At 39.9% G+C, this 27,189-nt stretch overlaps 1 protein-coding gene and 1 long non-coding RNA gene across 7 annotated transcripts; one reads left to right on the top strand and one right to left on the bottom strand.

The window, feature by feature from the left end:
* Positions 1-150: 150 nt before the first annotated feature.
* On the top strand, positions 151-8,578 carry LOC120322822. Its single transcript, XR_005562752.1, has 3 exons — positions 151-338; positions 2,552-2,665; positions 4,030-8,578. It is a non-coding gene; the product is annotated as an uncharacterized LOC120322822 (long non-coding RNA).
* On the bottom strand, positions 4,179-27,154 carry NDUFAF6 (NADH:ubiquinone oxidoreductase complex assembly factor 6). 6 transcript variants are annotated; one of them, XM_027725466.2, is made up of 9 exons: positions 26,688-27,154; positions 23,140-23,239; positions 22,102-22,224; positions 17,733-17,789; positions 15,983-16,085; positions 13,284-13,417; positions 11,299-11,400; positions 7,307-7,363; positions 4,179-6,801 (listed from the first exon to the last, which is right to left on the bottom strand). In XM_027725466.2, exons 1-9 carry the CDS (start codon positions 26,855-26,857, stop codon positions 6,673-6,675), a joined length of 975 nt encoding a protein of 324 aa, XP_027581267.2. In that variant the 5' UTR covers positions 26,858-27,154; the 3' UTR covers positions 4,179-6,672. The 6 variants fall into 6 exon arrangements, with proteins under 6 accessions (XP_027581267.2, XP_039235090.1, XP_027581262.1 ...); XM_039379156.1 differs by lacking the exon at positions 7,307-7,363 and having other exon boundaries at positions 6,648-6,801; positions 26,688-26,938; XM_027725461.2 differs by lacking the exon at positions 26,688-27,154 and having other exon boundaries at positions 6,648-6,801; positions 23,136-23,234.
* Positions 27,155-27,189: the final 35 nt, after the last annotated feature.

The raw sequence follows: 27,189 nt of genomic DNA, 5'->3' as shown, positions 1-27,189 counted from the left end.
TTGCTTTGTTTTACCCTGCCTTTTTTCTCTAGTGCTTTTTTGTGTGTCCCAGTTTCTAGCTTTTATGGAGCACTGACTTTCGCCAGAAAGTAAAAGTGAAAAAATGGTAACAGTTCTGTTATTGCAGAAGTATCTATTCCAGGTACATGATGCTTCACTGGTACCATATTCCAGACAGAGAAATCCCGGCTTAAGACATCTGTGCCATTCCAGATTCATGGGTACACCGTATGACTCATGTGCAGTGTTCTCTGGTGGATGAGCAACTACGAGTATGTGATGGGAGAGCAATGAAAATTTACACACAGGGAGCATTTGTGGATTACTCTGAGCTCAGAGTAAGTCTAATTTCAATTTTGTTAATACTGTTTTCTTGCTATCTGTTCAGCTGTAAATTAAGTTGGTTGTTAACCAATTCCAGTTCAAACAATTTATGGGAGGTATTTTTAAGCTGTGAAACAATTAAACCTGTAATGGACTATGACGTTTCCACAGCTGATGTAAACTGCTGCTCTTGCTTTTGGCAAAGTAAATTTTAGGAGACTGGGTTCCCTTCCTAGTTTTCAACGTAAAAGGGCTTGTTAAATTTCAAAATAGCTCCCTGACAATCTGCTAGTACTGTTGGTTATTATTTTCTTAGCAGTTTTTATGATGGATTTGGAGAGGATTGTTTTGGTTTGCTGTTTGCATGTTCTCATTTACTAGAAACCAGAAAAGGTCCTTGGTTTTCAGCAGTGATGACTTTAAACCTGAAGTTTAGTGACCTAGAGCTCATCCTGGATAAAATACTAATATCTGATTTTCTCAAATTCTTTCAAAATCCAGTGTTATAATTTTGCATTCACAGAGTTATAGCATTACAAGGTTTTTCCAGTCTCCTGTAGGAGAGAAGTTACTCTCCTAGGCTAGAACTGGGGAAAGGATCAAAAATGGGCCTAGCTGCAGGAGGTAAAAGAGATTCCTTTGCATGAATCGGAGAGGGTAGAAGAAGGACATGCCCTTCAGGGGATATTGCCATGAGGAAAATTCAGGAAACTGCTAGGTTGAAGTGCTGGAGGTTGGTCAAAGCAGAAGAGGCTGCTGTTTACCTGTAATGATAAGATGCAATCCATCTACTTGGATGTTTCTCCTGTATGGGAAAAATGTGACCAAAGTGAATCCCCTTTGGTGAAGGGCTTGTCAACACAATTTCTGTCATATTTTTAAGCTGTGACCCAATTTGTAGAGGTGAAACTAACATTCTAAGGCTGCCTTCCTAAGGAAGAGAAGCCACACAGGTTTCTTTAGAGTCAGGGTGCTAACAGCACCTATTCCAAAGTTATTGCCCACTAGTACTTATAGATATTTCAGCTGCAAGGAGAGAGCTTGAGTCATGAAACATATCTTTTGGAAAACTTGTTTCCTTAATGTGGGTGCCACTGGAACTTGCTGCTTGTACCAGAGAGCCTCTTTGGAACTCACTGCAGTCAATAAGCTCAGTGAACCTCCAAAAAGGAGTTGCTTGGTTTTGTATGGGGATTTTTTGGTTAGTTGGTTGGGTTGGGGTTTTTGTGTGTTCATTTATTTGCCTGGCAACAGACACTGCACTTGATGAAAAAATAGAAGAGCGTGCAGTCACCTATGTGGCAGCAACTAGAAATAGTTTCAGACGGGATGTTGGCCACACACCTCTGTCATGCCGGACCTTTTGTGCCTGCAGCAGCTGAAAGCACGTATGTGGTTTTTGTGTCTTCTCTGCACGTGGTGTAGAACAAAGTTGAGGGGAATGTTCAAATCTCGTGGTAGCTGATCTGAGGGAGGCCGAGCTAATGGCAAGCGGTTGTGTGGCAGTAATATTTTTATTTGGTGTGGCTGCTCTTTTAAGCTACATCTTGACAGCCTTACATAACGCAACTACTGAACAGCTCCACCAGTGCCGTCGCTGTGTATTAGTGTGCTTTTTCAGAGATTATCACATCTTTGGTAACAGAAGGGACTGTCTGAGGGACTGGTAATTTGTAACAGTCACTCTGCTATTCACTCTTGGGTTGAAAGGTAGGAGCTAACTGCTGTAACTTTGCTTGCTGATCTACTTCAGACTTGAGCAGCGTGTTCTGCCAGCAGTGCTGTAGGCACAGTACACATTCAGCTAATGGCTAAAGGTGAGCACCTAAGGATGCTTCCATTTTTGCCTGGCACAGCTGTATCTGGAAGACCTGTAGCCTTGGCCTCCAAAGACACATTTTCCAGGGCCCTGTATTGTGTTTCTAACAAAATGCAACTGTGGCTTTGCTGTGGCAGCTACTCTATAACAAAGTGGATTCTGTCGTTCCCTGCTGTTTTGGAAGCAGTAGATCAGCAATTATGATTGTCGATGTCATAGACTGATGAGCAGGAAAATATTATCAGAAATTTTAGCCTTCTTTTTTTCTTAAGTATGAAAAATTAACTCATTTTCTCCAGTTAAATCCTGAGAGATAAGTTCTCTGAAGTGCCACTTTTATCTAACAATATAAGAAAGTAGGGTGTATCTTGCACTATTCTGAACTGTAATTTCCCTTTTTTTCTTCAGCAAGTGTTGCGTTCTATCGCTGTGGTAACTGAGCACATCAGTGTATCTCACATGGCAAAACTATATTCTGTTCTTAGCCATCAGGAAGATGATGACAAAACCTAATTAGTGAAGGTAAATTGATTTGTCTAATAGCACTTTCTGTCACACACTGTTATGCATGTGCATTATGCCTATGTATGTGTGCACTGTGACCATCACACTTATTTAGCATTACTCTTTACTGCTTAGTTGCCTGTGTTACAAGACTTCTTCATTTCAGTCTGGAAGACATTTATCCCTATTGCAAAACCACTGTTGTATTTGGCATAATTGTTGGCAGTTCCAGCAGGAAAAGGCAGTGAGTCCACCCACACAGGCCTCTCAAAGCGGTCTGTCACTAGTCCTTCTCCAGAACCTTTTCAGGGGTGGGGGGCTGCAAAAGGAGGGCACTTTTCTCAGTCTGCTGCTTCATCTTTCTCCCCTTGGAGGCACTCACACATGGTAACACTTGTATAGTAGTCATTCCGTTCTTGAAAAGAAATTAAGTATGAAAACATTACAAGAATTTGAGATTTTCCTCTAGTCTCACCAGACTCCTTTTAACTAGCATGGCCCAAGCATCTTAAATTTGACATGTGAGGAGCTTTCTGCTTATGACAGTTTGATGCTAATATAGTCCCTATATTGTGTTGATTTGGATAGGTTGTATATTCAGATCTTTGAATAAGTTTTGTCTTTCCAGATGCTTGTCCTGAGAATAGATAAAATTCTTTATGTCTCCTAGTCTGCCCTAAAAAAAAATAGAGGAAGCCTCTTCTCTTTGGCCCTGTTCATCTCGATCTCTTCTTCCACATCCAAGAAAGAGCTAGAATGGATGCTCTGTCCTGATTGTGCAGCAGTGAGGATTATTTGATTCAGGAAGGCCATTCCTGAAAATGCACCATTCTCTCATCTAGCATAATGATGTGTTTTAGCATGAGAAGGGATTTGTTTGTTATCTCAGGGCTTGTGAGCTTTTGTGACTAGACTTGATTTCTGTGGTTTTCTAATTCTACCTTTAGCTTAAACCAAAAAATATCTCCTATTCAGCGTGACTGTGTGAGCCAGTCAGGAGCTGCTCTACTACATGAAGACAGAGATTTTAACAAGTACTTATTCAGAGTGCAGAAAAGAACAGTTCCAGCTTTCAATTGTGGCTCTTCAGGAACTGTCTTCTTTCTCATTGTTGAAAGTACCATTGATAGAGATCCACAGTCCTCTGACATAGATTCCTGCAGTCTCTCTAGCCTACTCTCTATTTTGGGTGCTCAAGGACACATTTGAAACTAGTGATCTAGAAAGATCTTGCGATGGCATAAGCCTAAACATATATTGCCTAAATATTACTAACAATTGTACGTATGTACAGATTCTTGATCCTTTTGATGAAAAAGTAAACAGGGTTCTCAAGCTGTATTCATGCTGACTCCTGATTTGTCTTTTTTTTTTTTTGTCAGGCAATAAAGAAAGAAATTGCAGCCCACAGTTGTCTGTGATACTTGACTTGACATACACAAATGATGTACAGCTCCCACATAGATAAATTATGTTTAACACATCTCAGTAATTGTAGCAGCCACAGAAAAAAAGAACAGAAGAAAGAAACTTCTTTCAGTACATCAACTGAAACCAGGCATAATGCAACGCTGAGCCAGCAACACTTGGTGAAAACAACTATAAGCCAGATTACAACAAAGAGGAGAAATAGGACATTTCTTATATGGCACCCACTTCCATCAAGAAATAAAAAGAGACAATACTAATGAAAGCAGACTACCTTGTTTGACAAGTATTTAATGCCTCCATTCACAACATTGTCCCTAAAGGAAAAATCAGGCATGGCCATCTGAGGGAGAGCTGTTCCCTGAAGGATATAAAGGAGACACAGATTGCCTATTTAAGCAGCCTCCTGTCATTTGCAATTCGAAATGCTGCTTTACTTTCTGAGGTCACTCAAAACTCTTTGTGACTGAAGTCATAACCTGAATTTATTTATTCCATATCCTGTTTACTAATTCACCGATAAGTCCTCCTTACCATGCTAACCAATCACTGCATCACATGGCTTCTTTCTACACAAGAACAAATCAGCTCAGCCATTGATACCTTTGTGAACACATTGTCAAGATTTGTTCTACTTCAACACCAAAGCAAAGCACTGGCCTTGTGGCCTAGAAGGAAGATATCACTGTAGCAACTTGAGGTGCTGGTGATACTGCATGGTTTCCCTTCTCTTCCTCTTTACTGTACTGCACTCCTGCCAAAAGTTAACTTTACAGGAGAGTGATTCCTTTTGAGAAGACAGACAGGGCTGCCTCAATTATCCTGACTCAGCACATTTGGAACAAAACAAGGACCAACTGCAGAAAGAGACATTTGTAATGCTTGCTCCAGAACACAAAATAAACAGAGCGAGTGCGCAGCTGGCCTGGTGGGAGCTACAGAGCCTAAGCCTTTGCTCGGCGTTTGGCAGGAAGAGCTGCAGTGCCTGCATAAGAAAGAAACATTTTCTTTTCACCAGATCTCTTTGCCACATTCAAGAACACCAATAAGATACAGCAGCTGACTGGAAAAGAGGACAGAGCCCGTTAGGATTTCATGTTAAAAAAATAGCCATTATACTCCCAATCCAGTACATACATTCTTCTAGGTTCATATCACCTCGATTACTGCACTTCCAGTAATACAGAAACCAGGATCCTGAGCTGAACAAATTCAAAAAGAAATTTCTTACTTGGGAATAAGAAACTGCAAAATTAACCAAGATCTGTATCACAAACCAACTTCAAACACGTAAAACAAAACCACCAAAGATTTCTACCATGCTGAAAGTTTGAGATTAAAAAAGCCACAAATCTTGTTCTCAGAAGTTCATTACGTAGCATTGTACACTGAAATACAGGATGTTGTTATGCAGCCAAGCATCTGGGGAGATTAACCGTGATTAAAAAAAATCTCTGGGAAAAGCAGTTATTTAATAGAACAAGGATGACGGCAAAACAAGCTACCGGATTTGTGCAATTGAATCAAGCTGGATGTTAGGAACCATTATTTTACCATAAAACAAATCAAATAGAAATATTTACCCTGATCCTAAGAGATGCTGAGTACAAAGCTCCCAGCAGTTTCCCACCAAAAAAACAGAGCAGTATCCTTACAGACAGGGCAGTGTAAAATGACCTGAAGCGTTCAAGAATATGTTTCTTCGTAGTACCAAAGTAAAGGAATTCGGGGAAGCCACGTAGGAGGGTGTCCTGAGAGACATGGTAAATACCGAGCAAAGGGGATGTTGAACCCATGTTGCAATGATATCTGTGGGCAACAACAGAGAGACTAAAGGCCAAGAGGAAGGCACAGCCAAGCCCAGAGCAGAGAGAAAAAGCCAGAGACAAAAACTGTATAGGGTTCTCTTCCTATGTTGTAAAGCTATCCTCCCACTACCCACAGTCACATCAATGCTCATTCTCAACACACAGTTAAACTCTGCACTACAGCTGTATTTCACCATTCTGAAATGCTACATAAATACTACATAATTAAAACAGCTAAAGCTTTTCCTGACAGTTTTCTTGCATTCAAATATACATGCTCATTCTTCCAAGTATGAAGCATCACCACTACTTGGAAGAAGCCTGCTCCTTGTACTGAATAGAACTGCTTAGCTGATTTATAGGGCATTTACTGTAACTGCTTCTGGGCATAAAGCAAGCAGTTTTTGTTTGTTGGCTTGGTTATTGGAGGGGTTTTTTTGTTTTTTTCAGTGAAGAGTGACAACTGTCAGAAGTATCCATTAGCACAGAATTTGTCCAAGAAAAATTCTGTCATATTGCTGTTATTACAGGAAAGACAAGAAAAGTAATCTCAGACAAGGACATATGACTTGGCAGACGCGAAACAGAGATATCAGCCTCAAATTCCAAGAACAAACTTAACTACTGCCAGCAAGCTGACAGCTACAGTTCATGTGCATCTGCTGTTTCCCAGAACTGCACTTTGCAGAAGCGTGAAGTTAGACACTTCACAATTCTATCAAGTTGAGACATTAAAGAAAAAAACTCAGCACTCGGAACCCATATTAAAAAAAAAAAACAAAACAAACTTTAATATGTTTTTCTCCAAGATCTAATATACAAATGCAACGGTAATAATGTACTCTTCTTTTGTAAGCTTGGATGAAATATATTGAAGTCCACTTTTTGCATGTTATGTAAAAAATCATCTAAAGCAACCTAGAAAAGAAGAAAAAAAGCTTAATCCATATGGTGCATACAAATAATTGGGCATTAAGTTTAAAAAAACAATACATGAAACCAAATGAGAAACTGCAAAAAGGCTTGACAGTTTGTGTTATTAAGTGGTAGCGTAACCATCACATTCCAAGCATATAAAAAAATCAGGTTTTGTGAAGAGAAGCATTACCTTTTACTAGACCAAACAGCAAATTATAAAAATAGACAAGATTTGGGGCTCTTGCATCAGAATGGCAGTCTATGAATATACAGACATCTTGGGTGAAATGATGTAGTTAAAGGAGAAGGATTAAAAGTGTTGATCAAAACTGTAAGGTTCCACAGTCAGGCACACATTATGATTGATCTTTGTGAGTTTTAGGTATTACATCCTCCCAAAACAGACACACGAAGCAGGAGTTAACCATGCTTAATTTGATACTCTTCACAAACATTAGCAGAGGAATGAGTCCATCACTTAAAGAGTGCATGATATCACACCCACCGTACAGAAAAAAGCAGGATACGCCTTCGCGGGAACTTTCTTACTGAAAGATCTAGCCTAAAAGTAAATGGGGTAAGGTGGGGGGGAAACAAAACAAAAACAAACGTACTTATCAGAAGAATTTAACATTTCAGATTAAACATCAAGTACTACGTAGAACGGTTAGAGGCAACAAACTGTTTTATGAGCTTCATCCCTTTTTATTTTGACATCCTGAATGTGTAACTTTTCCTTGTGCAAGCCAGCACCATCCCTCACTGTGTACAAAGCAGTTACACAGTAAGTATGTAATACTGGGAGAGGCCTGCTAAAATATTTACGTGGTTTGACAGACTTAAAGATTACATATTATAAATCATGTAAATTAGCATCCCTTGTTCCAACAAAGTCCCAAGTTGCATCTGGTTTAATAAACAATTTAACCTTTCCCCCACCCCACAACCCAAATAACTCTCTGCATGCCAATAGACAGAAATTATGGAAGACCAGAAATGCACTTCTCTCAGTGCATCTTTTTGGTCCAATGTTGCCATCAGCCCCAGAAGCCCAGTTGTAAAGTCTCCCATTGCATTTCTGGGACTTCAAAATTATCTCAGTTCCTCAGTATTTACATATCACATCTAAAGCAAGGCTGAATCAAATCTACAATTTAAACTCGTGTTCAGCTCAGGTTCCTCAACAGAGCTGAAGCAAGTCTTCCTGTAATGTTTATTTATAAACACAAAATCCCTCCTTGTTTTGCCTTTTCTTACAGGTTAAAACAAACCAACCCTTTACAAATACTGACAAGAGTGTATAAGTTTCTGATAGTTTTTCACAAATTTTTCCAGGCAACTGAGAAAAATCAGCCTGAAACTTTGGAAGTAAAAAATACTTAATCTTTTAGAAGGCAAATTATTTTAAAACTTTTTGTATGTCTATCTCTAAAAAAGAAAAATATTCTTCCCTGATCTAACATCTTGCCTTACTATTATTAATTGTGAGATGAAAAAAAAAAGTAGTCTTGCTTGACCTTCTTAACCCAGAATGGGTTGCACGTCATTCAGAAAGCATGTTATCTTCCAATGGGTAAATTGAGCCCATAATGATGTAGCATAACTGAGATAAATGCAAAAAGCCAAAAGGACACTCTCTTTTAACAAAGGGTGCTTAAGAGGAAGGAGGAGAACATGTAAATGTATTCACAGGCTTTCAGAGGGGGACTGTGGGACTGACAGAATGTTTATTATATGTTTTTATTCTAATAAAACACAGAACTCCTAAGGAAAACTACAATCTTCATTATCTTATTTTGCCCTCTGCTGGTCATCAGTCCCTGACCACACTCCAGAAATTTTTCTGCCAAGATTAAGGGCCACATTACTACAATATGCTTCCTATAATATTGCTGAGACTCAATTCTGCATTTTAGGATTATATGTCTTGTGGCTGTGAAATGGGGCTGGTAACCGTTGTCCTCATCCTCTAAAATATGTGGTTTGTGTAACAAATGCTGAGATTGTCGAAACCTGTCTTCAGGTTTAAACTTTACCCTACTCTCTAATTCCAACTAAAACAAAGCATAAGTGGCTCAAAAGACCCTCAGGCAAAACAAGATGGTGATTTTATACAGGAGGACAGATGCATTTAAAGGCACCAGCCCACTACATTCACGTTAAGTCTTGAAATACCCAGCAAACCTTGCCAGCTAAAGCCCATTTCAGCCATTAGGGGAGAAAGTACCTTTGTCCTTGCATTAACAAAGATCATCTGATTATTAAGGAGGCCAATATCCTGTTACTGCTGCCAGTTATAGCCAGTTCAAGTGCTTTGAACACTCTATAGAGATCCTGCACTGTCAACTATTCTTCACTGATGATGATGGAGCAAGTATTCAAAGAGGAATTTTTAAATTTTAATTAAGGTGATATAACCTATCCATTAACAGAAAAAGGGGAGAGGGTGCCAAGACAAACATTCAGTTGAATGAAATGCTAATGCTGCCCTAATCTGGTTTCCTCCTGTTTATACTTTTCTGTATAGTCTCCAATTACATGATCACATTGCATATTTTCCTCAGGACCCTCCCAGTGTATAACATGGGCAGGGCTCTAGGAATGCAGTGGGAAGAAAGGAGGCCTGTTCTCTTCAGAAGCTGGTAGGCATTCTGGAAGTGAGGGGACCAAGGCAGTATGAATTATCAAATTATCTGAAAAGTTCTGAAGAACTGAATTCTCTTCCTGCTTCTGTCCCAAAGTATCCATACAATACCAGGAACCAAATTTTAAAGATGTAGACCATAAATACACATTACTCGTTCCCATTCCTCCCATTCCTGATATGAGGCATTTCAGACCAGGCACTTGGCATTTTTGTAAGCCACAACTGCAACCAAAGTCAATGGGTTTTAAATGCTGTGCATCATGGGATAACGGGTGGAGAACAAAAGAAGAAAAATCAAAATATTTCAGCTTGAACAAAGGTAGTGGACAGTTTTGATGTTGCATTTTCTTTGTCTCTGTTCCCTACTTCTAAATGGAATAAACAGTTTTCCTGGGCATGTGACCACAAAAACTGAGACATCAGAAGAAACAGTGTGAACAGGAATGCATTAATGCAAATTAGAATTAGTCTATAAAAAATAAAGCTCAAGGCTGCATAAAATCATAGAATGGTTTGGGTTGGAAGGGATGATCTGGTTCAAACCCCCACTGCCATGGGCAGGGACACCTCCCACTATAGACCAGGTTACTGAAATCCTCATCCAAACCGGCCTTGAGCACTTCCAGGGATGAGGCATCCACAGCTTCTCTGGGCAGCCTGTGCCAGTGCCTCACCACCCTCACATTAAAGGATTTCTTCCTAGCATCTAATCTAAACCTGCCCTCTTTTAGTTTAAAGCCACTCCCCCTTGTCCTACATGCCCCTGTAAAAAGTCCCTCTCTGGCTCTCTTGTAGGACTCTGTAGGTACTGGAGAGCTGTTATAATATATACATACTATTAACATAAAATAAAAACATTAATCAATTAACTAACATCTGACTGAACAAACCAGAGATCCCTCATTTTACCTTCAGAAAAGGGCTCTCCTATTTCTACTGCAAAAAAATCCTGTGATCACAGGTAATGCTGTCATTGAGGATTATATCAATGGTGCAAATGCAGAGATAAATCTGGCATTTCTTTACTCTGAAATGGTATCTTTCCAGACTACCTTGACTGGAAGCACTGAGGGCAATACTTAAAGTATACACAGACATGTACTCGTAGACATAAGCAGCTCTTTACAGTGCTTCTTGCAAGTTTTGTTTTCCAGATGGAGGCAGACCAAGCATTGCTGATGAAACATTCTTTTGCTTTTGTACTATGCACCAACAAGCAATTCAGAGTGTAGCTAAAATAAAAACATGAAAGAAAAAATAGAGTAGAACTCTGCAGTCCTTCAGGGCTCATAATTCACTGTTCCAAGCAAATAAAGTCTTTCATAATTCACTTGGCTGTGTGCCAGAAAAGATATAAACAGAAAGCATTTTTCCCAACTTAATTCTGGGCATGGCTGGTCATGCTAGGGAATGAATCCCCTCTCCCACACACACCAACCAGCAGTTAAAGGCAACATGCTCTGTTTTCCTGGCAGCCATTCCACCGTGCTGCGAAATACCATATGCAGAGGTGCTTTCTATGGTGCTGATCCCATGCTGGCACATAGCTGCATTTAGGAAAGTCTGCTTGAAGTTTCTCTTCCAGTAATAAGTCTCTTAGGTAGCATTTATATATAACAAATTGGACCTGGCTGTGAGTAAACTGCCTCCTGTACATAAAGATAAGTATAATATTCATAAAGAAGTAGTAATATTTAAAGGTTGGGGTTTTTTTAATTTAAACTCCCAGAATAATTAAAGGTAAAATATTAGAAATTAAGTATGCAGTTTTAAGTCATCTAACAACAAATGCATAAGAAGACTAGCATCAGTTATGTTTATTTAAATAAAGAAAAGGAAAGGAATCTTACATGTTCTAGATGAATATGGGCCTGGCTGGCAATGTCATAAATTACATCTCTCACATTTTTCTCTTGCTTGCCCCTTATGAAATCCTCTTGTGAAACTCCATGCTAGACATAGGAAGGAAAAACAAAATCAAAAAGAGAAAAAAACCACCATAAATATCAATTTTCCATTTTAACTTCTCGAAAATATGTTCCAGCAACCAAACTAAGGACAAAATACTAAAACAGCCTAAATGTTTTACTACTGCTCCCTTCTTTTTTAATTCTTTTTTTTTTCCTTTGGTCAATCGCTTAAAAAAAAATTCAAGAAATCACAGAGAACAGTTGGTACAGATTCTTTCTGCATGATTTTGCTCCCTAAATCTTTGTGGTCAGTAAGATAACCAAGTTAGATTTTAAAGTCTGGGGAATTTAGATCAGTTTAGATACCCAATTTTTAAAACCATGAACCAAGAATAGATATTAAGCAGAAGCAAGCCAGTAACAGCTAACACAAGAAGCCATGCTGGCTTTTGAAATCTTGGGATTGGTGTGCACCACCAGGCTTGCAAAAAAAACCCCAACAAACCCATCCTCAAAAACCAAACAGCAAAAAACCAGATCCACTGGAAAACCACCCTTCCAAACCTCAAAAGAAACCAACCCCAACCTTATTCTTTTACTACAGATACCAGTGTGAGACACAATATGGCATATTCAGAATTGCACCAGCTGCCTGTCCCTCTCAACAACAGCGAGGCATGTGAAAGCTGTATAAATGTAGGCTGGTGGGCTTCACAGGAGGTAGAGGCTCCAGGAGAACTCTGCAATACTTGCCAGCAGCTGAAATGCGTACAGGATGCTCAGTCTTCACGGAAGGGATGCAAGCTTTTTTTGGTTTCACTGCAAAACACCTTCCATGGCAAGGAATGACTGTGAATTTTCAGGCTATGTTTGAAAAGCTGAAAATTTGGAAGGCCTCCCATACCATGCAGTCCCAGAAGGGCTGCAAGCAGGGTGCAGCTCCTTTTTGCAGTCTTATAACCCTGACCTATATTAGCATCTACATTTTTTGCAACTACCTACATTACTAAACTTCAAATCAAAACTTTTAATTGCATTGAGATTATATTCAGAAAATACTAACACAACTGCCTTAGTCATCACTATAATTGCAAAAATTTTGGTTAAACAGAAAAAGAACAGCATTAACATTTAGAAATAAAGACTGGAAATGAAGGAATTACAGTTGAGATGCTGCAGATTGAGCCACAGAACATTAATGAAAAATTCTGAGCTTTAATCCCATCCTACTTAAGTTGCACGATCTGTTACATTCCAATGCAAATTAGGTGTATAGTTTAAATTGGAGGACTACACCATCTCCTACAGCAATGTATGGAATGTATGCCTATAGCTGTCAAATATGGAACAAAAAAACCCCAAAACCACCAGCACATTTATGAAAAGGTAACAAAGAGAAATGCAAGAAGATTGTTCAGAAATAAAATTTCTCACAGTGCTTCCTTTATGGTCATAGGAAAATTAAAAAAAAAAAAAAAAAAAAAAAAAAAAAAAAAAAAAAAAAAAAAAAAAAGAAAGAAAAAACCCACATCCAACCCCAAACCACAAAACCGAGGCCCCATTACGTAGTTGCATTTTTATACATTAATGGAAAAATTCCTGAAAATCAAAATATTACATTTAATAAAAACAAACAAATAAAACAAACAACCCCCCCAAAAAAAACAAACACACAAAACCCAAAACCAAACAAACAAAAACCCAAAAAGAAACCCTAGAGTTTCTTGAAGGTCACTCCTCTCACCTCCCAAAGGATACAAAACCATGACAATGGCATATTACTAGGCCACAGCAGAAAGTTAAATTAAAGAAAAAAAGTCCTGTTTCTTTCTGGCAGAATAAATCATGATCTCACATCTAGCACTGAGAAACACAGTTAGAAGAAACATTATACTGTTCAATTCCAGACAAATTGCTTCTCTCACCAACATACAAATGTCCATGGGAAGAAAGACCTTTTGTCTTGTACTATGATACGGAGTTGCTCTTAAACAGGTAACTATGCCTTGTGCTTTCCCAATGTGACTGGCTGCATGGTCAGCATGGATGTCCCTCACACCTAAAATTGCAGAAATAACATGTTTAGAAACATGCAGTCAGACCTTTTGAGGAGTATGGTCTTCCCTGATGTGTATCACAGTCATACTTTAGGAAAGCTAAGTGCATTGGTCCATGACAGAACATTCTGTGCATAAATTGCCTTGCGATCTCATCTCAGAGGTGCAAAGCAGCAGGAAAAGTCATTGATTTCCACATTCAGGAGTAAGATGCCTATTATTTTGTTGCAGTGTCTGCAAAAGGTATACCTAGCAGAGCAGCACCTATTCAGATAGAACACATCAGTACACAAACTCATTTTCATTGATATGTCCTCTCCCAGGGTAACAGTATCCCGAGAACTGGTTTTCCTGCCAAAAAAAGTCATTCAAGTGTGAGATTCCTGACAAGCATTAATCCTTACAGTGTGGTTTCATGATTAACTGCAGCTGATTCATCATGGTAGTGAAGACATAGAGAATGATCCTACACTTCACCCCCCAAACCCATATTTCTGCCCCCTCCCTTGTGCTGTTTCTGGCAATGAGGAAAACTGAATCAGATCAGCAAAACAACAGAAAAGTAACTTTAGTTACTGCACGGTCACACAACTGCGAGAACTGAAAAAGGGATCATAAAGCTGTAATGTTTTCACAGGACTGACCCAGGATAAAATGAAACTTAAAGGAAAATTGAAATTAAAACTCATAAAAGCTCTAGCAAAAGCAGCATTCCATGAAGAAAGAAATGAGGATACAGGAATGACAGTCAATGAGCCTAACTAACTTCTGAAGATTGTACCAGGCATACCAGATTCCCAGCAGAAGCCTGTCTGGGCCTTCAATGGGTCTCAAAAGCCTCTGCAAAACAGTGGCTATAAATTAACTACAGAGAAAGCAAAGTATGTCTTGGAGGAATCAATGGATATAACTTACTGATACTGACTGGGCAGCTCAGGATTTACATATAACTAGGAATTTGGGAGGAAAAAAAAAGCTCAGAGTTAGCAGTGACTCATGCTCAACCTGGGAATATATCCCTAAAGTGACATTCTTAAAAGGTTTAACAGAATTATTCAGTAGTATCAAACTCCTAATTACTGAGGCAATTAATCAGAGAGCACAACCATTGATATTTTTAAATGACAGGAGTTGAGAGGAGGTACGAGGACTTTGGCTGACACAATTACCAGTCAAAATGAGAGATAACCTGAAATCAGTAAGAATAAAATAGCACTAGTACTGGGAGAGATACACACACAGTGGAGACTGGTTAGGAACAAAGAATCTAAAAAGGACAAGAAATTTAGCCAACGTGACACCTGCAATGAAACCAGGTCCACCTAGTCTGGAAAAGATTGCTGATGGGGAACACCAAGAAAGGGTTCAGTTAGTTTCCCTGTTTATGGAGAAAAAAAATCACATAAGTTAACTGTTTAATATGCAGTGAGGGAGACTTTTGCTTAGATACTTTATTACATTCATATATTTTAAGAGAAGTGACACATGACAATAGAACACCTAGAATATCCAGAGCCTCCATACCCATTTTCAAAACCAGATTTATCTATTTGTACCAGGAGTGACCCAAGCATGACTGAACTTATTCAGGATCAAAAACATTTCTCAGAATGAAAGATCTTGACATTTCTCATACTCCTACATTTCTTCAATCAGAGGTTCAGAAAGACATTTGCAACATTTCACTGATTTCCTACTGAGGAAGCAAACATTAGATGTTAAGAGATAAGTTCCTCATTTCTTCCAAAGAATAAGGTGCTCACCATATCTCTTTTTAATTCTTTTAATTTCATTTTTATTAAGTCTTTTAGCCTCAGTATTGGCCTTCCATCAGACCACTCTGATAGACAAGAAGAAAATATTGCTACTACAATACTAAATACTACTAAATAACAGTTTTTTCCACCTTTTTTCTACATCTGAGCTCATACAGGGAATACTTCCATAGTGCAACAGACACCTAAAAGAAAATTACCCTTGTCTTCACTACAGATGAACAGTTCTTTCCCAATCTGTAACTCTTATATTAGACATGAAACTAGCTCTTGACCACAAGGATCATCTTTGTTGCATTTTTTCTAGCTATTCAACTATTGATAGTTAACCTACTTCTAAGAGGATTCACACCCAAATTTAAAACATCACCAAGGGAAGTTTATAGGTTGGGAAGTTGGCTGTTTCAAGATAATCAGTGTACATCACTGCAATACAGAACAACAGCTGCAGAATATCTACAGCACCTTGTGTTCTGTAGGACAATCTAAATATAGTGAAGAGTTGAATTTACCACACATAAGAGCAAGAAGAGACAAAACAAAGCAACAAAGAATGGAGGAGTAGGAAACTGCACTTCAATGAGCTCTGCACTGAGCAGCTTCCAAGGAAAGCATAGGTCTAGGACAGCTGTAGTAGGATTCCACATTCAAAAGATATACGAAGTATTACCTAAGGCAACTTCTGTGAAAGTAAACTCCAGTGGGAAAAGAATGGGCTTTTTGAAACATCAATAAATATTGTACCTGCACTAATGAGTCAACAACAAAACATTAAAAGCGCAAAACACCTACCCAGCATTTCCAAGGTGAGGTACAAGAGAGCACTCTGAGTGTTCTCAGCATATGTTTCGAGCTCCTGGATGTTACGGTATGCCCTATCATCCAAATTCTTCTCCTGTAATATAAACACAGAATTCAGTTAAACATAACTGCTATTTACACAAGTTCATTACTACGGTCATGTCAACCTAATTCACTAACAAAACAAAAAAAGGACAAAAATTGAGAGACAGAAAAGTATAAACTCAGATAGAAGCAATCGTTAAAGCTTACAGCAAGTCTAACATAATCAACTACATGCAACTGCAGCCATGTCTGCTTACTCGAGCAAATATAACTTTCTGCAGTAATATGAAATCAGAATTCTTCATTAAAAAAAATACAGCCAAAACAAAACATCATATGGTATTCTTACACCATGAGGTTTTCAATTATAATAGTTATTTTGCAACTGAAGCACAGAGAAATTTGGATAAATATGAATGTATGGTTTAAAACATGCATAAAATCTATCAAATACACACGAGTTTCAAAGTCATAAGCAAATCATTGACTCTTAGAATCATGGAATGGTTTGGGCTGAAAGGAACCATCTAACTCCAACTCCCCTGCCATGGGCAGGGACACCTTCTAATAGAGCAGGTAGCAGAGAGTCCCGTCCAACCTGGCCTTGAACACTTCATGGACAGTCCACAAACTCTCTAGGCAACCTGTTCCATTGCCTCACCACCCTCATAGTAAGGAATTTCTTCCTAAAATCTAATCTAAACCTACCTTTCTTCAGCTTAAGGCCATTCCCTCTTGTCCTATCACTACATGCCCTTGTGAAAAGTCCCTCTGCAGCCCCTTGTAGCCCCCTTCAGGAGGGTGCTATAAGGTGCTATCCCCCAGAGCCTTCTCTTCTAAGGGACCAACAGCCTCAAATTTCTCAGCCTGTCTGCACAGGCAAGGTGTTCCAGCCCCCAGATCAACTTAGGGCCTCTAATAAATAATACAGCCAAAAATAATAAAATACACCCAAATAATGTAGTATCTAATAAAATACATCAAAAAATATAACATCCTCCAGCATTCTTCCTGTCCTAGCGGTTTCTGTGGTTAAAACATACTAGTCATAGGATTAAGAACCAGTTTTAAGATTAATAAACTCTGAAGTCTTTCATAGCAATGACACTCTGCAAGTAACTGACCATCAGTTTTCTCAGTGTATAACTTCATGAGACACTAACTTTAGCAATAAAAATAGTTTAAGAAATTCCTGCCCCCCACTTTTCATTCTCGCCCTTGTGTCAGAGCTGGTAGCAGCATCACTGTACCAGTGAAATTCTTCCTCATTTTTTCCCAGAAAAGGGTGGATATTTTAAACTTCATGTGATTTGAATGCTCCAGTTTACAACACTGCTTAGGAAAAACTCCACAGCCATGATAAGAAGCGGAAAAGTGTGGCAGAAAGGTTCAGACAAGTCATTTAATTTTTGAGATCCTACATCTATGTGGACTCACAAACTACACCTATTTTAAAGCAAAAATAAACAAAGGATTCTATTAGCCATTCTGGCCAGAAAAGAGCAGAAACTATGAAGAGTGGCATCAAGGGAGAATTAAAAAGAAATAGAGAGTATTATTTTTAAAGAGAAATACTGCTTTCTGGAAAAGATGAATTATATAAGCTTTTGTTCTACACATAAGCACATAAAAATAAGGAAAAGAAAAGCCAAATATGACTAAAACTAGAATCAGACTCTGAATGGTAAATACTTACTCTTTCATCAATGATCTTCATGAACCACATTTTAGTCAAATTATGCCTCTTGACAGCCTGAAAATTATCAAATAAAACCTCCATGTTAATGTATACAAAGTGATGGTAATACTGCATTCTGAAGGCTGAAATATATTTTAGATATTTATTACAATAATACAGAGATTCAAATACAGAAATTTTCAAATGACATTTACTGCAAGTTGCTGCACACAAAAATGAAATACTGGACATCAAGCCAGCTAACTAAAAGCTTTTCTTTAAAAATGTTTTTGCAAGTAATTTATTCTTGGAGTCATACATTCCGACAAAATATTTGCAGATAACCATGTTCACTTTCCAAAAAGAACACAGTTTCCTCCAGAGTCAAGCAATAAAAAACATTTCCCCTATACATTTTCAAGAAAACATCAGTACAACATACTGATACATACTGTAAAGACAGCAACCTAACAAATTATTATACTGAATATTCTGGGTTTGTTTAAAATGTATCCCACAGCATCTCATATTCATACATTCTTTTGGCTTTTAGCTTGTACTTAACTTCCTTCCTGTACCACTTCATTCTATCAACTTACCTTCAATCCTCTTAATTACACACATTGAATTTTCCAGAACACATTGTCAGAAAGGCTACATTCACACATATAAACATTTACAAACAAGATCTGTGTAGTAGATTTCTCACCATTTAGCTTAATAGCTCATTTTCAATTTCTTCTTTACATCCATCATATTAGTAAATATTTTTTCAAGGTTTGACAAGACCAGATCTTGTCGATTCAACAAATTCTGCTTGAGACAGTACTCCGTATGTGAAAAGACAAATTTTAAGTCATAACTACAAATGTCAGGTTTGATTCTCACTTGTTCACCTCGAGTATCATTTTGTAAACTAAATCCTTTAAACAGTCACAGGTCAAGACTTAAAGCTCCAAAATGAATTCTGCTAAATTATGCAATTTGAACATTACATCCATTTTAAGCTACCTTCATTCAAACACACAGGTCCTCACTTCTCAAGCTTCAAAAACTGGCTTCTTCTACCAGAAACGAATGGAGAATTAGGCTTCACTCTTCATGTGTTCAAAATGGACAGTCAAGTAGGAACAATTTATACAGCCACTGTATAAATTTATATTAAAGTCACCAATAAATGAGCTATTAATAATTCAAGAAATACTATTAAAGGCTATTTATCTACTTTACTAGTGCATAAAACTTTAGGAATCCAAATGTGAGTATTCTGGGATATACAAAACTTCAGGAACACATTTAGCATGATAAATTAGAATTTATTCTGGAAAATCAAATTGTCCTCATATAAACTCAACAGAAAAAAAAGAGTACACACTGATTATGTTGTGCAAAGACATGCTAATTCTATTAACAGTTCTGCAATACTTGTGAGTTCTTGTCTTTCCAAATGCTTCTTTCTAAGAATTGCAATGACATTCCTGGACATTTGTGAAGCCGTGATCTTCAAATAGGTCATTCTTGGGGTATGTGCCAAAGTACAGAAATAAAAATCACATCTTGACTGAAAAGGTCACCAGGTAAGGTTGAATTGTCAGTTCATTCCAGTGCTCTGCAGTGCTCAGAGCTTTCAGAGCTCCTAAAAATACCTTCTGAATTATTTTTCAACATCTTATTTCGCAACCAGTTCTGTTTGGATTGTATTATATTGGTCTTCCTTTAGAGAAATCACACATGAGGTGAAATCTTACTAGAGAGATAGGCAATCCTTTCTTCCACTTCAAAATCAATTTTCTGTTTTGTGAGAAAGGAGCACGACTGGGCCCTAGCTGCTGGGAAGGGTTGCAGTTGGTATCCCAGTATCTGAATGATTTATATCTGAATGCTGTACTGGTTTTGGCTGGGATAGAGTTAATTTTCTTCACAGTGGCTTTTATGGGGCTGTGTTCTGGATTTGTGCTGGAAAAGGTGTTGCTAAGAACTGCTGTTATAGTTACTGCTGAGCAGTGATTACACAGTGTCAAGGCATTTTCTGCTGCTCACACCATCCCACCAGGGAGGAGGCTGGGAGGGCACAAGGAGTTGGGAGGGGACACAGCCAGGACAACTGACCTCAGCTGACCAAAGACATATTCTAGACCATTTGACATCAAGCTCAGCAGTAAAGTAAGGGGGGAGGTTGGCAGGAGGGAGAGGGCACCTCTGCTAAGAGGCTGGCTGGGCTTTGATGCACACACCCCACACTGACACACATATAAGCAGCCTGAAAATAAAAGCGGTTGAAACAAAAGATACAGTCGTATCCACAACTAACTTGTACCTGACCCGCTCAATCAGACAACTAAATGAGAGGATATCTTCAGAAGCAAAAATAAGTTAGGCTACACTAAAGTTGCTCCTTAGAAAGGTGAAAAAAGCATTTTGGGAGAAAACCATCTTGTACCTGGGAAGTTTGCCATTTGTTGGAAGAGTGACAAAGAGAAGGAAGTAAAAAGCAAAAGCACAGACAGACTGACATGGTAAACAAGTGGTTCTGCACTTTAATATCTGCATTAAAGTATAATGCTAAGTACATCTTCAACTCCCATAATCCCATAAAAAGGCTCACAACATTTGCCAGTCTTCATTCTAACTGTACGAACACTTTGCTGTAGCTAAAGCACATGATTTATCTGAGCTGGAGAGACACCTAGGAAAAGCTCTGGTCTTCCCTAGAAGTGACTGTAACTTTTATTTCTTGGCATTACCTATGTTTTCTCTTAGTTAAACAAAGTGTATCTTAGTTTAAATCTCAATTTTAATCTAAACATGAGTGTTGACAGACAGGAACAAATGCTCACTTATGCTTTATGTCACATTTGAAGGAGGAAGAGTCAGGGAGAGGCCAAGGTTCTTCGTAAAGGACTAATTTTTGTGGTCTCGGAGGTGCAGCAGAGTTGTATCCATCCCTGAAAGTGTTCAAGGCCGGGTTGGATGGGACTTTGAGCAACCTGGTCTAGTGGAAGGTGTCCCTGTCCATGGCAGGGGCACTGGAACTAGATGATCTACAAGGTCCTTTCTAACCCAGGCCGTTTTATGAAGCTGAGCGAAATCAAAACTGCAACAAGAGAAATGCTCTAATCCTGCAGAAACTGCATTGTTCTAACCCAGAGTTACAGTGAGTGTCCTGCTTTTCCCAGGATTTTAACAGGAATAATGCAGATGAATATTTGGACAAAGACCACATTTCACTGCCTGTTTTTCAGCAGGTCCACAAACCTAACTACCTATGGATCTATGTCAACTGTATTCAGCTACTGAGGTTTAGACAAACTGCAGCTTTTCCTGTCCAGGAACTCAGAGATCTTTAGTTTAAATCCAGGTCTGATCTTATAGAGTAAGAGTAGCTGTTCTCTTGGAGCACTTGTGGACTTGCTGCTCCAAACACTTGCTGTGGCCCGTGGCCCTAAGATGCCAAGTTAACAACATATGGAATTTCCATCCCCGAAAAAATTCAAAATTCACCTCAATGTGACCCTGATAACCTGATCTAACTTTGATGTTAGATCATCTCTGAATGGCAAGCTGGACTAGATGATAACCTACCCATGAAATCATTGTGGTTTTACATCAGCATCAAGGGGATTTACACTGCCATTTACACTGCCTTCAGACCTTCAATCGCCCATCGAACATATTAATGACAGTCCTAAGTAGAAACAAAAATTTGGAAGAAAGCCTCCGTTTCTTTGGCCATGGTCAGCAAAGGGATAGATATGTAGGAATACTTCATGTGTGATGTTCTAGTCCCTGCAGAACTTGGGCATCTTGGTAAAAATAAAGTGCTAAGATCACAAGTACATCCTTGTTACTCAGTGCACATAAAAAGATCTGTGCAATACATAAACAGAAGCCACCATGCAGCTCTTGATGTGAGGAGAAGACTGTATTAAGATTTTCCCTATTATCCAGTAACTGCATAAAGTCTTGGGCCTTTCCTCATACCTATTTGCTAGTTCACCTTCTGTGCTCAACTTTCTGTCTTTTTCTACAGCTGAATCTCTTCAGACATAACTAGCACGAGCTTAGAGAAGTACACTTTTGCACTTCAACTATCAACTTATGGCTTACCACAATTTACTCAGCCCTTCACCTAAGCAGAAGAGAAAAAAGCAGATGGTTCAGAGAAGTCTGACCTTTCAAGCAGGTCCCACATAAATATCCTCCTTCTCCAACTCAGCTCTTTGCTTGTAGGTAGCTTACACACAGAAACACAACACAATTTACATTACCTGTTTTATATAAAATAATGCTGTTAACTATGTAACACAGCACACGCAAAACACTGACATTATTTCCCACGGTAATACTAAAGTTAAGTGAATTTTAGGACAATAAAGGCATATTTTACCCTCCACAGTTCTGTAGCAACTGGCTGATGTGGTGGGTTATCGCAGTATATGTCTTCCACAGCCTCCCTCCAGAACTGCATCCGCATCAAACCCGTAGTCTTCTGAGTTATGGAGTCTTTAATCTGGAAAGGACACATCTGGAGTGAAACTCACAGTGTCTTTAAGACACTTGGTCTATCTACGCTGAAAAGAGACACAGGACATAGCCACGCTCAGTAGGGAAAATGCTCAGTTTTCAATTGATGTTTATTCCCGATACAGCTTGTGAACACTACATAAACTAAAAAAGAAATCTTCCCCACAACCTGAACTTTGAAACCCATGGAGATTAAGTCTCGGGTGACCGTCACCCTAGCTTTCTTCCCAGAAGGAAAGGAAGCAGTGGTGCCAGCAGTGCAGGACAGTACATCATGGGCTGCCAGAAGCACAGACTACAGGAGCTGGTCAGGGGTTTAGCCTGGTCAGCTCATTTCCTGGATCACTCCTCTCTGGCAAGCTTTGCCAAGTTTCCTGGCTGCACTGGCACTTTCTGGCCACACAGCAAAGGGAAGAGACTGCAGCCACTCCTCTCCCATTACACTGACAGCAAACTTCCCTCCTTGCAGCCTTTCCCTCACCTTGCTTTTGCCAACAAAGACCTGGTCCTGGTTATCCAAGTTTTTGACAGACCTTCTACAGACAGGATTTAGCTGCACTTGACTGATTCGGTCACTGCATGTGAAGCCAGGATGTAGATGCAACCACATAACAGTATCAAGGACCACTGCCTGTTATAAGTGTTATAATTTAATTTTAGTTTTAAAAAGCACAACAAAGAGGAAAGCCAGAAAATCTATACACATCAGCAAAATAATTGGGGGAGGCTGCCTACTTTCCACGGGCCATTCAAAACTAGAGGTTTGTATTGCACTAGTTATTCATTGCCCTTCACAATATAAAAAGTTAATCCTGGCAAAACACAACCTACTAGTGTAATTTAGAATACCAAAATTGTTATTTTACATTTCCAGAGTTCACAAATATATTTTAATACCTGCCTGAGCCAGTTCCACATTGAAGGCTCTCAAGGCAAAAGCAGAGGTTCGAGATTCTGCAGGCAACAGCAGAGAACACAGAAACCCTTCATAGTCACGCTTTCTATAAAAGGATGAAAAAATATATTTGTTACTTATAGCTCTATGTACATTGGGTGTGTTACTGCTTAGCACTGAACTCCTGAAAGAGTAGCAATAAGTTATAGTTCAAAACTTTGCAAAAGTAGCGGTTTTTAAGCTTAAAATAAGACAAACTCCAAGAGAGGGGAGGTTGTCTGAACTCTCAGTGCACCTCTGAAATCCAGATCTCAGATATCTGACTAAAGGTAGAAGAAAGGCTGTGGCAGAACTGCAAAAAGAATCCAGCTTGTCTGACCTCCGGATTTCTGTTCCAAACATGAAACCACAGTTCTTTAAAAGATTGTGCTTTGGAGCTTGGCAGAAGAGTGCTCACTTAACCATTAAGTTTTTGTTTATATTGGCAATTATATTCAAAGCATAAAAACTGTGGGAGCTGGCAGTTTCACTGCAGGCAACCCTCTGTCACCCTGGAGTGACATGCCATCGTTTGGCCACGTGGGTGTGCCACGAAATTAAAAACAACACGGTGCACAGAATCACAAACTGCAAAATCAGACATTACTGCAACTAATAAAATCACCTGGCCACTTCTGAAAAGCTAAACTGCTCGTTTTGAACAATGTTTTTGTGTACTTTCTGATAAGCCTAAAACCTGATTCTTTGTTAGAACAAGTCCAACAACTCCAAGTTTCACCTGGAAAGTGGAGAAACAGGTGTCAAGGAAAACACATTTGCTCATTTTCATGAAGTTTGCTGTTCTTCCATGTACTCATATTTCTTTGGAATATGAGCTTAAAATAGCAAAGCCAAACTAAAACCAAGGGCTATTAGGGTTGCTACTTTTAGCATCAAACAAAAACGAAGTGAGCTTTAACAGAGTTTCTTAACCCTATAGCAGCTGACAACAAACACTTAGAGTTTTCACAATGGCTGTGAAACTTGTTTTAGAGCTTGATGCAAATTCACAAACATAAAAAAATTTACATTTGTGAATTTTAGCAGGCTTTAAGGGTCACATTCGTATTAAAGAACAGATGCATCAAACTTCCCTCAATTAAGACAGTTTCTGAAAGTATTATCATCTCAAAACCTAGTATTTTTCTCAAGACTGATTGTAGTAATACCGAGTTTTGCCCACTCTACGCAGAGCTGCAAGTTTTACAGCCACATTTTCCCAGTTCCATTTTGCCTGAGTTGTTCATGCAACACCTCTACTTTCAGAAAGAATCAGGTTACACAAAGTACACAGCAGTACAATAGAGAAATTTGTCTTCCCTAGAGTAATGGTGTTGACATGTTGGTTTTCAATTATTCCAAGCTTAAAAATGAAGTGTAGCAAATCTATTAAGCCACAGTGTGTAAAATAAAACTGATACTGCTGTAGATCACGTTCTATCTCAACGTCCTTCATGTATTAGTGTAAGGAATGAAGAAAGAAGGGAGTGACCTTAAGTTTTTCGTAGTTTTCCTCTCACATAAGTATATTTTATGTATGAACACACACACAGAAGAAAAGCTGGCTATGACCATTATTGGACTTTCAGTATGACGAATTTCCTCCATGTTATGAAACTTCATAATACCATCAAGCCACATGGTTGTCTTCCAGAGCAGACATCATAAGCAGCAAGAGACAGAAAACATACCTACTAGGGATACATATTTTTAACTAAATAGTTTTAAGCAACTTTTAAAAGAGTTGCTTAACATAAAAAGGAAAGCCCAAGAGAAAGGACATCTTGCATATCGCAAAAACTTGCACAAATGTATATCCTTAAAGCATAACTCAGTTGTTCTTCCTAGTGTGTGGGATAATCAAATTCAGGACCAGGGAATTGCTGATGCTTGCACAGCCACAGGTGTTTTATTTCTGTTTGAATAATAACTCCTTTCTCTTTTTTTTATAGTTCATTATTTCCATGCAATATATGAGCTACTGGGAACAGCAGCTTCAATTAAATGAAGCCAAAAGCATAACCACCTTTCATTTTGCTATTTTGAATGGTCATGTATTTTTCTAACTAATCTTTTTATCATTTAACAAAAATGTATATTAAAAACGTTTTAATTCAACCATCTCAGCTTCTGTGCCTTCAAACCTAACTATTCTGTTCACAGTTGTTCGTTACTGAAAACATTTTACCTGTATACATTACCTTTATTTGTATATTAACTGCACAAACAACCTCCGGGCTCTTGAGTATCAGGTGAACAAATCCTGGGTAGAGTAACTAGGAAAAGAAAGCTATATTCTGAAGCTTTGTCAAGGAAACTGCAACCTGGCTGTGCGCTCTGCTGCATCTGTATAGATCTGCTGTTTTTTGCTGCACTGAACATTTAAGATAGTCCCATTTCTTCCCATTAGTTTTCCTACCTCAGGCACTACTGCTGACTATACACACCTTTCTGTCTTTTACAAGCATTAGTTTGGAAAAGATGATCCTGTTCCACTCTTTCTATACACACTTGGAAGCTGCCTCCCTGCTTTTGTCAACCATCTAAGACAACAGTATCCAAAGAGAAATTATTTAGGTCTTTAAAAAGAGACTTGTTAAACGTTTTACTTTGAAAAGAACTGAACTTCTGTGGATTAGAAAACAGCCAAGGGGCTCTGCACGTTGTTTACAGCCCAGAAGCCCAGGAGGAAACATGGCTTGGCCTGGAAGTGCCTGAGCTGTACCCCTGCTCCTCTTGGAGCACTTTGGATTTGACAAAAAAATGTATGCATGCTTCTGGAACATAGCCTCCCTCCTGCATTCAGGACAGAGAAGGTACTGAGCTGCCTGTCCAGCTATCGGATGTCGTCTGCTTTTGCCCATTTTTCTAAGAAGCACTCCGGAAGCTTGGCTGTTTCCTAGCAGCCAAGAAAATCTGACAAAACCCATTATTTTTAAACATCCACTTCGGTGATTTCTCTCTCCAAAATCCCGAGGCAAAGAAACTGAAATATTCAAAATTTCTGAAGAAATGCAGCAGTGAAGGGGCGGGGGCGTGGGTGGATTTCCGTGGGAGGCTTCCCAGGAAGGTCGTGGGAATCTCCTGGAGACATTCAAATGTCCCTCCGGGGACATTCAAAACCCACGTGGACGCGTTCCTGTGTAACCTGCCCTGGGTGACCCTGCCTTGGCAAGGGGCTGGACGAAACGCCTTCCAGAGGTCCGTTCCAACCCTATCGGTTCTGTGATCCTGTGTGCAGGGTAAATCATCCACGCAGGTGAAATATCCGCCTGCTTTCCACGCTCCCAACACGGCGCGGTCCCGCCGGCCCACCGGCGCCGGCCATAGGGACCGTTCTCGGGGCCAGGAGAGGCCAAGGGCGGCCTGGGGGAATCCCAGTCACCCTTTCAGGGAACTCGCCAGCTTCCCCATCGGGAGGGAAGCGCTGTCGAGCCCTCCTGGGACAGACTCGGAGCCTTCCCCTGCGGAGCGCGCACCGCCGCGCCTGCAGCCCCCGGGCCGCGGGCACTCACCGCACCAGCTCGGCGCAGTACTGCACCGCTCCTCCGGCCGCCGCCCGGCTCCGGCTCCAGTCCGCCGCCGCCCTCCCGCCGCCGAGCCCCGGCGGCCGCGCCAGGCGGTGGCGGAGGCCGATCCGGCCCCGCCGCAGCGCTGCCCCCGCCACGCTGCCCGCCATAGCCATGGCCCCGCTCCGCCCCGCGCAGCGCAGGGGCCGCCGGCAGGTGGCACCCGCGGAGCCGCGGCCGGGGCGCTGCGGGAGCCCCGCGGCCCTTTGTGTGCTGCAAATGGCGCCCGGCAAAGAGCCGCCCTCGCCTGGGTTTCCACAGGCTCCTTGGGAGAATTCCTTCGCTCCCTGGGAGAATTCCTCCGCTCCCTGGGAAATCGGGCACGCTGCTGGGGGCGGAGTAATTGGAAAGCGGACCGGCGGAAAAGGACCTGGAGGTGCTGGTTGACAGCCGGCTGAAAATGAGCCAGCAGCGTGCCCGGGTGGCCAAGAAGACCTTTGGCATCCTG

Source organism: Pipra filicauda, unplaced genomic scaffold (genome assembly GCF_003945595.2).
Source record: "Pipra filicauda isolate LSUMZ 115617 unplaced genomic scaffold, ASM394559v2 scaffold157_size4220110_pilon, whole genome shotgun sequence".
Taxonomy (NCBI): domain Eukaryota; kingdom Metazoa; phylum Chordata; class Aves; order Passeriformes; family Pipridae; genus Pipra; species Pipra filicauda.
This window is presented reverse-complemented; position numbering and strand designations above follow the sequence as displayed.

What these genes read in the sequence shown, in the direction of transcription:
- NDUFAF6 (XM_027725466.2), bottom strand. Translation starts at nt 26,857, where the DNA reads ATGGCTATGGCGGGCAGCGTGGCGGGGGCAGCGCTGCGGCGGGGCCGG. An exon ending in TCAATGTGGAACTGGCTCAG is followed by an intron (nt 22,225 to 23,139) that starts GCAGGTATTAAA and finishes TGTCCTTTCCAG; the next exon opens with ATTAAAGACTCCATAACTCA. An exon ending in CCCATATTCATCTAGAACAT is followed by an intron (nt 7,364 to 11,298) that starts GTAAGATTCCTT and finishes ATTTACTTTTAG; the next exon opens with GCTAGATCTTTCAGTAAGAA.